Source organism: Peromyscus californicus, unplaced genomic scaffold, assembly GCF_007827085.1.
Source record: "Peromyscus californicus insignis strain IS unplaced genomic scaffold, ASM782708v3 Scaffold_7__1_contigs__length_154581171, whole genome shotgun sequence".
NCBI classification, from domain to species: Eukaryota; Metazoa; Chordata; class Mammalia; order Rodentia; family Cricetidae; genus Peromyscus; species Peromyscus californicus.
The window spans coordinates 19,638,882-19,651,630 of record NW_026294595.1 but is presented as its reverse complement, the minus strand read 5'-3'; the positions used below and the strand labels follow the sequence as shown (position 1 = coordinate 19,651,630).

The window sequence follows — 12,749 nt, the reverse complement described above, 5'->3', positions numbered from 1 at the left end:
AACCTGAGGAGTGCTCTCTACAGGGTGGCTATTGGAGATAACAAAATACACTCTTGTTTTCCATGTCCTAGTTGGATGTATTGGACAGACTGGGAGGAAGATAAAATAGATGACAGCGTGGGAAGGATTGAGAAGGCTTGGATGGATGGCTTCAATCGACAGATTTTTGTGACTTCAAAGATGCTGTGGCCAAATGGCTTAACGCTGGACTTTCACACCAACACATTATATTGGTGTGATGCCTACTATGATCATATTGAAAAAGTATTTTTGAATGGAACTCACAGAAAGGTAAAAGACAAGTGCTGCTGTTTTTAACCTGCATGCTTCTTCTTCCACAGAGCCTTGTTGTGCTGTGTTAAAAATACTTTCAAGTTTATTTTTACCCCTCTGAGGTGGCTGCCAATAGTCTCCATGGGGTGGCTGAAGGAGCTGAGCATTAAGCTGTGCAGCTGGCTCTGGCCTCCGGGAGGCCAGGCCCAGCTCACTGCGGTATGCCAGGATTTGTGGGGCTTTTTAACGAAGCCCTCCTGGTAGCAGAGCTGCTTTTACAATGCAGCCTGTCTACATTATTGATGGATTTTCTGTGACCAAGCAACCCCTCTCCATTTGAATATGTTCAATATTTGCCCCTGAAATTTAGACAAAGTAATTATACTGCACTCATTTGAGTAAAGAACTTTGTGATGCTGAACCTGAAATACATCTAGGCATGGGCTGAATTCCAAGGCGATCAGTGCAAATAAATGTGAACACACTCTAGTTCATTTTGCTGAAATCCATGTAAAATGTCCTGGCATTGTGGAGTAATACTGACAATTGTGTAGCTGAGGGAAAGACAGAGCCCTAGCTGACAAAATCATCACTTTGCCTCGTCTTCAGTCATTAACAACCCAGCACTCCATGAAATGACTTCAGCTTTGAGGTAAAAGGTGAAGAAAGTGTAAGTTTGACATTTCCAAAATGCTTCCTTTGATGTAAGTTTCTTTCTGGATCTGAATCCTCAATGGTAGGCTCATCCTACTCATTAAGAATTAATTTTGAGAAATAAATAGTACTATAACCAAGTCAGTCATTGGTTATCACAAATGATACTCAACTATTTCTCCAGATAAATAAATTTTATTGGCATGTGCAATGATGACATGTAATTCACATCTACTAACTAAATATCTGTGTTTTCTTTGAAGATGTTAATATGTATACTATATATATTGTATATATAAAACTGTAGTATGTTATAATTTATATAACTATATATTATATATAATGTATTGTATAAGATGTTAGTATGTTTACTATATATACACACAATATATACACAACATATACAATATATATATATTGCATACATACTAATATCTTAAAATATACATAATGTGTAGAGTTTCATGGTCATCATTGTTTAGACTTTGATTTATCCTTTTCTTTTAGTATATCATAATTGACTGGTGGATTCAATTAAAAGGAGCATAATTACCAGTCGGTGGTGGCACACACCTTTAATCTCAGCACTAAGGAGGTAGAGACAGGCAAATCTTTGTGAGCTTGAGGCTAGCCTGGTCTACAATTCAAGTTCCAGGACAGCCAGGGATATTACACAGAGAAAATTTGTCTCCAAAAACAAAAACAGAAAAACTCAAACCAACCAAAACAACAACAAAAACAAAAAAGGATCATAATTTTAATTTTTATTCCTAACATATATGTGTGTGTGTATTCCTTAAATTTTGAATATTGATTGAAAAAAATTTGCTTTCATAATGCCATGCAGGATGGTTTTATAAGTAATGAAAGGTAAGAAGTGAGACCATGTTCAGAGTCTAGTGTATTTCCTGTCTATCACCTCCATGTGCAAGATGACTTGACTGTTCTTCTGATTCCTCAATTTCAACATTCAGAAGGGAATTAAATAATAATACAACAACTTAATCAAAATTGAACCTCATTAACAAGCCACATCTATGTAGAATTAAAATCTTTCCCTTTCTTATAATTTCCTAGATTTTTTTAATTTTCATTGGCTCAACTGACCTAGAAAGTCCTTCCCATTCACACAGCCATTTAAATATTTCACTTCAGTTGATTATTGGATGAACAGCATGGGAGTGTATGTGTGCATGACTGTGAGTTTGTATGTGTTTGTATGCATGTATCCACACAGCAATTTTTTAGATTAACTTCCATCCAAGGGAATAATAAATATCACACAGAAGAAGAAATAAAGTTGAGCAAAGCCATTTTAATGTTTGCATTCTTGATCATATCAGCAGTGGTATTTACGAGAGAAATTTGAACAAATGAAGTATTGACTATCTCCTTCAAATGCATGTGTCAAAAACTAGAAAAATAAGCTCACATTGTAAAAATCTCTCTGTAAGTTAAGACTGTAGATTGTTCTCTGGTATAGTTATATGAATATTATTTACTTAAATAGCTTTGTTTATAAAGATAGTCTTGATTTTTTATAGTATGTTTATATTTATTTCATATTTTACAGGTTGTTTACAGTGGGAAAGAGTTGAATCATCCTTTTGGATTGTCGCATCATGGGAATTATGTGTTCTGGACAGATTACATGAATGGTTCCATTTTTCAACTCGATTTGATGACCAGTGAGGTGACATTGCTGAGGCATGAAAGAGCACCCCTGTTTGGGCTTCAGATTTATGACCCACGAAAGCAACAAGGTATTAAAAAACTAAAACAATTTTTTCAATATTTCACATGTAATAATATTTCACTATAGTAACACAAAGTTCTATTTTGACAATGTTGGTGGTTTTTGTAATAAACATTGCCAGCTCACTGTAGAGTCATTGAAATCTTAGCGCTTGTTACCATCAAGATATATTTCTTGGCCTTAAGTAGCCTGAGTGAGGAACTCAGGCAATTCTGCTCAAGAGAAATTGAGGTTTTCCCAAACATTTCTTTATTCACATCATGTTTTGTGAAGAATGTTCTTCTTGATATAAAAAAAAGTAATCAAAGAACAGTTTGGTAAGCAGTGAGAAAAACTTTCTTACTGTGAAAGGAGGACTTGAATAATTGAAAAAAAAAGATAAATTGCACATGCAGACTTTATTGACAAGTCTGCTTTGCATTGTCTCGTTAGGCTCCAGAGGTAGTTAAAGAATGTGTAACAATAAAGTGGAACAACCTACCCCAACAGCCACATCTCATTAAAATCAAATAGCATTGTTATATTTTATCCTCATGAGTTATTAATATTCATTATGCTACCACAATCACCATGACTCATAACTTAGATATTAAGCACTGAAAACAACTTAGTAAATGATGTGGTAGATGTTTTATGATTTTTAAATAGTTGCTATTCCTTTATAATGTAGATATCCTTATAAATATTTAATGAGCCTGCATACCAATAAATTTTGAATGAATAAATAGCACCCTTAATTTTCTGATACATATCTTGTCAGTGGGGATTTCAGTAGCAACAAGGTTTGGGAAGGAGTTTGCATTAAGGTAGTTATCTTAAATGGACCATCTCATCCCTGAGCCTCGGCTTTTCTCCTTTATTAAAAGTTCTCTCGCCACAGACAAATCAAGTGCAAAGAATGCTAAGAAATAATGGCTAATTCTTAATGAAATTACCTTTAAAAAGAACAAAATTGATATTATTTGGACAAGAAATGAATAATAGAAAAAGCTGCTGGAGAAGGCCATTGTCTCCCCATATTCATACCCACCTCACAACTTTGGTAGCACACATTTCATTTGCCTGTGTTACACTGGAGGTGCTTCTTTCTCCCTCCCCACCTCTTCACTTCCTTCTCTCCCTTCTTTCCCTTCTCTTTCCCTAGGCAGGACTGGACACTGGCCTCTGTTCTTGCTGGGCAGAAGCTCTTCCACAAGCCCCTTCCTTCTCTTTAGAAACTCCCACTCGAAGTGTCGTTTCTCTACTCCCTTTAGCCAGAAGTCAATTTTACAGCCTTCATAGACTTTAATCTTCTGGTTGTTTTAGAAAGTTGGTTATTAAATTCAAAATGTGATGGAAAAATGTCTCATCACTATAAAATGGACTTGGGCTTAAACACTGGCCTTTGATCCTTTTCAGACTTTGTAATCATGAAATATTAAATGTAGAACAGAAATATGTCCTTCACCAAATTTCTGTGAGGATCAAATGATTATTTGTTACATTAAAAATAAATCTCACAAGACTTAGTACATGTGAGACAATTCCTGTATCACCTCACAGGAAAAAAAAATAATCATTTTAAAATTTCCTTTTTATAAATGCAGCCTAAACATTCAAAGTAATAATTTATCAAAGTGATGTACAACAAACTGTGTAACTCAAACAGAGAAGCATATCTACTCTCTGGAAAATACTATTAGTTTATAATTAATAAGTACTAGCATTAGATAAAGAATTGCTTTTTTAAAAGTTCTTTTACCATTGTAATTCAAAAGATCATAATTACTAAACTCGTCATGAATGCTCATTTGGAAATGATTGTGTTCTGTTTCACTTACAAACTGTGTTCATCCAATTGATAGATTATTTTCAGTAACTTAGGTGGACCAATCAATTAGTTTCAGTTTTCTACCTAATCATCCTAAATCTAATGATCATCCAAAACTATACTAATCTTTGAAACATAGTTCAGTATAGAAAGAATTCCTAGTTAGTACCTGTTGGACTCAAGTCAATACTCATTGACTTTAGATAATCTACAGGAAGATATATGTTGTTTTCCATCTTTAATTGTATTGATCCAGACAAGATAATTGCAAAGTAAAAGGAATTAAGATTTTTTAGATATAGGCAACTCATTCTACAGTGGTGTAATTTTCTTCCAATGGTCCTTTTTCTTTTCAACTTTTGAAAATAAGATATTAAATTTTTAAAATACATAGTGAACATAATATTTTGTATCCTTTCTACTAAGATTTAAGAAATTATTTTATTTTATGTGTATGCATGTTTTGCCTGCACAGATGTCTGTACACTATGTTCATACCTGGTGCCTGAGCAGACCAGAAGAGGGTGTTAGATCTCCTGGGACTGGAGTTACAGGTGTTTGTAAGCTGTCGTGGGGGTGCTGGAAATTAAACCTGGCTCTTTTGCAAGAGCAGCCTATAGTCTTAACTGCTGTTCAATCTCTTCAGCTCCATGTTAGCCTTTATCTAAAGGGTACAATACCGGAACTGAGTAGAGAACCAAGTCTCTTAAGAGTAGGTACTATCATTTGCTCTTACAGTGAAAAAAAAAAGTTACAAAGCTCTCATCATGTGTGTCTCCATCTGTTCCTGGCTTTCTTGCTTTCTTTTCTTTCTTCCCTCTCTCTAGCAATCTAAGAATATAGGCTAGATTTTGATACATGTATGTATATATGAACTATATTTTTAATGTAGTATTTATACATATTATGTAAATACAAATAAATAAAACATAGCAGCAATTAGTGTGTGTTTGTGTATGTATGTGTGTGTGTGTCATATGTATATGCTCAGGTGTGCTCACTGATTCCTTAGCATGTGGAAACTAGAGGTAGATGTCTGGATGTATCCCCTCACTGTTCTTTACCTTATTTTTTGAGGTAGAGTCTGTAGTTGTAATTCTGAATGGTTTTTATTAAATAAGAAACACAGAGCCAAATGCAGAGTTAAAAGTCCCAGAGGTCAGAGAACAGTAGCTAAGAGCTGAGACCAAGACCGCCTTCTTACCACCCACTGCCACTGCTGTCCTTCCTCTGAGAAAGAGACCTACTTCCTGTGTGTCTGTCTTTTTATTGACTTTCTGTTCTGCCTTCTCATTGGTTGTAAACCCAACCACATGACCTCCTCATCACTGCCTGTCTGTACAGACCTCCAGGTCTCTATGGTTGGTATTGAGATTAAAGGCATGTGTCTCCATTCTGGCTGTATCCTTGAACACACAGAGATCTGCTTGTCATGTGACTGGGATTAAGGGCATGTGCTACCACAGCCAGACTTCTGCTAAATGGCTTGTTATTAGCTCTGACCCCCCAGGCATTTTTATTTATTAACATACAAATAAAATCACATTTCAGCACAAATAAAATATCACCATAAGACTCTCTCAGTGAGACTTTGTAATTAATTATGTTGTGTTGATCTCCAGTTCCAATTCCTAGGTTGGTAACTAGGGAAGCCCCCAGGGTCCCCATGTCCCTGTGCCTTTCCCTTAGTGGTGTGATAACAGGCCACCAGGACTGGCTTTTTTTTTTTTTTTTTTAAGTTCATTTTTTTTCTTTTTTTTTTAATTTATTTTAATTTATTTTGCAATACAATTCAGTTCTACATATCAGCCACGGATTCCCTTGTTCTCCCCCCTCCCGTCCCCCTTACCTTCCCCCCAAACCCCCCCCCCCCATTCCCATCTCCTCCAGGGCAAAGCCTTCCCCACAGACTGAGGTCAACCTGGTAGACTCAGTCCAGGTAGGTCTAGTCCCCTCCTCCCAGGCCGAGCCAAACAATCCTGCATAGGCCCCAGGTTTCAAACAGCCAACTCATGCAATGAGCACAAGATCTGGTCCCACTGCCTGGATGCCTCCCAAACAGATCAAGCCAATCAACTGTCTCACCCATTCGGAGGGCCTGATCCAGTGGGGACCCCTCAGCCATTGGTTCATAGTTCATGTGTTTCCATTCATTTGGCTATTTGTCCCTGTGCTTTATCCAACCTTGGTCTCAACAATTCTCACTCATATAAACCCTCCTCATTCTCGCTAATTGGACTCCCAGAGATCCACCCGGGTCCTAGTCATGGATCTCTGCATCCAGATCCCTCAGTAGTTGGATGACGTTTCTAGCACAACAATTAGGGTGTTTGGCCATCCCATCACCAGAGTAGGTCAGTTCGGGATGTCTCTCGACCATTGCCAGCAGTCTGTTGTGTGGGTATCTTTGTGGATTTCTGTGGGCCTCTCTAGCACTTTGCTTCTTCCTATTCTCATGTGGTCTTCATTTACCATGGTCTCCTATTCCTTGTTCTCCCTCTCTGTTGTTGATCCAGCTGGGATCTCCCGCTCCCCCAAGCTCTCTTTCCCTCAACCCTCGCCTTTCATTACCCCCACTCATGTCCAGGCTGTTCATGTAGATCTCATTCCATTTCTCTGTCATTGGGCGATCCCTGTGTCTTTCTTGGGAGGACTGGCTTTTTATGTGCTTACTGGGAATTCAAACTCAGGTTTTGTGCTTGTGCAACCAATACTTTAGTCTCTGGGTCTTTTGTTTGTTTTTTTCAGTATGTAGCTGGGCTATCCCTGAACTTGAGACCCTCCAGCCTAAGCCTGTGATTAAAAATATGAATTATTACACTGAGCTAGAACATATGTTTTATTTCTTGCCTAAAAAGTGGTTGTTGTGATTTTGTTTGTTTAATTATTGTTGTCATGTTTGTTTATTTTGAGATAGGATCTCTTGTAACTCAGGTTGGCCTTAAACTCATTCTGTAGATGAAGTTGAGTTTGAACACTTAATCTTTCTGCCTGTACCTGGAAAGTGCTGGATTAAGATGTATACCACTAAGTTTAGATGGAACACCTGTTTTCATTGTAGTTATATCAACAGTAAATTTCTCATTCACATTGTTTTAATACAAAGATCTACTTGACTCCCTATGTAGATTTCAGCAGCCAGAGACCTGAAGTCCTATCTCCAGCATTCCAGATATATCAGTGTTTTTGTTGTGTGTAAGTGTGGATTTAGTAAGTCTGAGGTTTGTAACAGGATCTGATTCATATTTTTCTCTCCCCATATTTCCTATTTTTGAAATAATTATCATAGAAATTATTCAGAAATACTGTCTAGATTCTTTTATTTTATTTTTTTATCTTAATATCATCACATACACATACAGTACTACAAAGTGATTCCAAATGAAACTAAATATAAGAATAATATAATGAAAATAAAATTCTTAGGGGAAATGAAAGGTATGGATCATTTTATCCTTTCTACAGACCAACTGTTTATTCACCTTTCTGAAATTATCAAATATTAAATGCAAGATAAATCTGACACCAGGGCCTCAGGCAGTTGGTTCTTATCTGATGTTTGGAGTAAAAACAATGTCCAGGATATCTTTTAACTTATAAATTAGAATAACACCCCACTACATATTAAAATCCAAATATCAGACTTTTTTCATATGTGGTACAGGTACTTGTAAATTCACATATGATAGAATACTGAAAAATGAACAGCCCTGGAAGATTATAGAAGGCAAGATTTATGTTTTCTATTATTTTGAAAAAAATCAGACCCAGAGAAAAATAAAGCAGACAGATTGTTTTGTACTGGAAACATATTCTACCACCTGCTCGAAATAAACATTTGTCGGGGACTAAATTACTGAGGTTTATGACATTCAGGTATTAATACAGGGCTGTCAAATATTTTGTGTATCATATGTGTCATAATTATTGTCTGATGGAGGCTGTAATATACCTTTAAGTTTTCTTCCCTAAATAGACAGTATATTCACTGAGCACAGCTGTGTCAGTAAATTAAAATGAGGATGAGGAGGCCTTTCATCATGATAAAATTGTTTTGTATCTGTCTGCGTATTCACATTTTTCCATCTATGTATTCACATCTTTACCATCATCATTCCATTCACTTACTCCCAAATCTACACCTATGTATGCTCTCAAACCTGTGTCTACATGTGTCTCTGAACTGACATATATCTAGATATATCCATGCCTGACACTTGATTCTACACCTGTCTATGCACTCAGACATAAAAAGATATGTTTATCATATACTTTTAACTCATACCTGTAACTGCAGCATCTATCCATGCCTCATACCTATATCTGCATTCCATGCACTCATACTTGTGTTTATATCTATCTCTGTACCACACCTGTATCTATAATGTCTTTGAACTCACACCTTTACTGCATCTGTCCCCATGCTCACACATGTCCCCACATCTACTCCTGTGATCACACTTGTATTTACACTGCTGAAAACAGTTGCTCTATTATTCACATTGCTAACTCAAAGTACCATTCTTTCAATTATTTATCAAAAACTCTCTGCGACACACGTAATTCATGGTACTTCTAATTCTGAAGGAACCATGAGTGAGAAGAAAAGACAGAGTTTGGGGCTTCAAAGACACTCACTTGGACTTGACAGTTAAAATTTTTATTAATGCATTTGTATTTCATATTTAAATATCTAAATATATTTGCTTCCAAGGTAAGTTAGTTTAGAAGTACAAGTTGTAGTAGTGTTTGGTAAGTTATTTTTCTTTTCTTTGTTGATTGGATTTTATTTTAACTGATAAAAGTAAATTAAATAAAATCATGGATTTAAATACAAAATTCTTAAATTTTTATTAGTAATGATAAAGATTATTTGACAAAATAATTTTAATAATGATTGATTATTTCTCATTGTTAGATATAAAAAACATCATTTGGACACTTAAATATTGAGTGATCCTTCCTTCAACTGTTATAAAATCAAATCAAATCATTATTCTAGCTATAATTAGATTAAACTGAATGTAAATATGAAGTAACCAGCTATGAGAAGAATGCAGTATGGATTTTATGTACTGTGACTATTAAGATGTTACTGACCTAATCCATGAAATTTATAGGTGATTATTGATACTGTGTTTGAAAAATAGTAACATTCTGCAGATAATTTTATGAAATATATTTAAAAGATATAACTTCAAAGAAACACTATCACATGAGCTCTGATGGGAATATATTTTTAAAATGAAATTGAAAAATGTATGGAGTCATTAAAATATAAAAAAATGTCTGGGTTCTTCCAATAAGATATGTGGAATTATTCATGTTAATTTAGTTTAGAGATTTCTGTTATGGCAGTACAAATACTAATTCTCCCTTTTCAGAATGTTGTATTCAAATAAGGAAATATATTTTAAACTTTAAATAATGCTAATTTATTTCAGAATATGGAAATTTTTATTTAATAGGAATAAATGTCAAGCCATTGATTTATATATTTAGCATATATCTTAAAAACATTATGTAACCTGATGCATTATCGTCAACAGTTTCTTATTTCTTACTGCTTCAGTTATATATGCCCCCAAATATTGTGAAATATTTCTAATTTTCCAAAATCTGGATACTACTAAAAGTTGAATATACAATTTAATGCTGCACATATTGTGAACACAGAAAGGGTACCTGAGTGTCCTCCAAAGTTTTACATATTATCCCATAATCATGGAATACATAGGTTGGCATCTGTGAGCTACATAAACATTTCCACATTCCCTATTAGAAAAAAAATGAGGTAATTTTTCATTACCCTCTGAGTTTAGAAATTGAGATCATTCCTTGTATTATTTGCTATCTTAGTTTTGAGGCATATTTTAGATTATTATGCTTATAATGAATTAAATGTACTGTTCAGAAAATGAAAAGAATTGATAATAAACTCTAGATTATTTCTTCTGATCTGAGACATACAAAATAATATGTAGGAGTTTATAGTATTAAGAACCACTGTGAAGGAATTATCTCCCCTGTAATGGTCCAATCCCTCTGGCCTACAGTGTGTAAAAATAACCCCATCCATGGTTTCAGTTTTCAGTATTGGCATCTGTGTAGTAACTATCAATTTACTCATAGCAGTTTATTAGTTATGGCCCAAGTAAATAAAGGATCCTCATTTTAGTGTTTTACTTCTAAAATAATAAAACATTTCATTAATTGATAACACTGAAATTAGCATGCTATGAAGTGACCTGATAATCACATTATCAGAGTGCTTCTGGAGTTTTGTAGTTCTGTCTGTAAAGATAGATGTAAAGCTAAGCAAGCTCTCACATTCTTTTCTTGTTCCTTTCCTCCCCTTATACCTCTCTGTCTCTGTCTCTCTGTCTATCTATCTATCTATCTATCTATCTATCTATCTATCTATCTATCTATCTATCTATCTATCTCTGTCTATCTGTTTCTGTCTTTCTTTCTGGACTGCCACTCTTTAGCCTCTGCTCTCCTTGGACTTGTTCTGTTACTCAGACTGACCTGGAACTCACAGCAACCCCCTTATCTCAACCCCCTGAGAGTCACATTTAGAGGCAAAAGCCATGACACCTGGGTTAATACATTTTCTCAATGGACAGCTTGCAAGAATAAATGTCAAATTTGTGATTATCTAAACTTGCATTGTTTTAGCTACATGTCTATAAAAAATGTTATCTCCAAGCTCTTCAAATATGTCTTTGGTGTCATCTATGATTCAACATGGACTCCTCACATATATTTATGAATTTCTTCCATCAGTGTCTCTGCTCCCTAAGTCTCTAGTCCAGAACTTCGGCACTTCTGTGCTGTGAGTTTTCCCAGTATCCCACCTTTCTTGGGGTCCTCAGCATAATGATATGCCAGTGTACTCACCCCATTGGAGAACAAGTCACTGTCCCACATGCTTGCTTGATCAATGGTAGTCTACATCTACATTCTCGGACACATGCTCTACTTTCCAAACACCATGCCACACTGCTATGAACATAATCTGGAGAACTGTTGATGACAGACAAAAGGCTACCTTCCTCCTTGCTCCTGGTGCCTAGAAATTGGTTACCTGGCCCAAAGTCCTTCTCCAACCAGCTCACACATTCCTCTTACCTATCAAAGCAATATATATTTTCAAATGTTTCTGAAAACAGTTTCTATTAAGGAGGAGTGTTGGCTATATCAACAAAGGTGAACGATATATAACTTATCTGTACACACAATATTCCCACATATATCTCACTGAAAGAAAGTATTCTTGAAAGCTAAATTTGCCCATAATTCTTGCAGTTGGGTGGTAGATAAACAAGGACAGAGAGTTAAAAGGTAGCTTGTGTCACACAGCCTCAAAAGTAAACTGTATTTTGTAAGTTGCATGGCCTTCAACTTTGTTAAAATCAAAGTTCTGTGATAATTTCCTTTCTTTTTTTTTCCGCAGGTGACAATATGTGTCGCATAAACAATGGGGGCTGTGGTACACTCTGCCTGGCTATCCCAGCAGGCCGCGTATGTGCTTGTGCTGATAATCAACTTTTGGATGAAAATGGTACAACTTGCACATGTAAGCTCCTTTTCTTCTGACACTCATTGTGTATATGGATCAGGATTAGGTAGCATCAACAGAACTGAAATCACAACTGGAATAAGAGATCTGTGTAACTGCTTAGGTATAATCATAGTCTGTATTAGGTAACTCAATCTCTAGCATGCATACATTAATGATAATGGCAATGTGCTATATAACATCCTGTCCTGCTGTGCAGGTGAATAGACAATTTCAATGTCTATGCCACGGGAGAAAATACTTCTTGTCACACAAAGCTCCATGGTAGCAGTTTCAGCTGACAGAACATTGTCTTTGGTGCACAGGTTAGCCCTGACATGATTTCAAATGAATTGACAGCACAGATATCTGTATTTGGAGGTAAAGAACAAGGAATAATGCCCCAAAGGGGCTTCTAAGGAATCTATAGGCCATAAAAGCAGTGAATTAACTGGATTGATTGACTTGTACTGAAGACACCTTTATTAGTTTCGTCATATCCTTCAATTTACAGTGCTTATTATTCCAGAGTGAATCTTGAAAGCTTCATGCCTCAAATTCTATCCCCTAAGCACAGTAGCAGCCACAATCATATGCATGTATTGAGAGCTAAACAGAAATTTCTGGAAAGACTTGAATTTCAAATTGTGGCTCAAGGCTCTCCTGAGAAAGAAATACAATAGGATTTATGT

At 35.7% G+C, this 12,749-nt stretch overlaps 1 protein-coding gene across 5 annotated transcripts in view; it reads left to right on the top strand.

The window, feature by feature from the left end:
- Positions 1-12,749, top strand: part of Lrp1b (LDL receptor related protein 1B) — a 1,950,932-nt gene that overhangs the window by 1,114,975 nt on the left and 823,208 nt on the right. For all 5 annotated transcript variants that reach the window (XM_052726598.1, XM_052726596.1, XM_052726595.1 and 2 more), the window contains exons 13-15: positions 72-291; positions 2,501-2,690; positions 11,953-12,075. In XM_052726598.1, the coding sequence (XP_052582558.1) occupies positions 72-291; positions 2,501-2,690; positions 11,953-12,075 (533 nt within the window). The remainder of the gene's footprint in view (positions 1-71; positions 292-2,500; positions 2,691-11,952; positions 12,076-12,749) is intronic.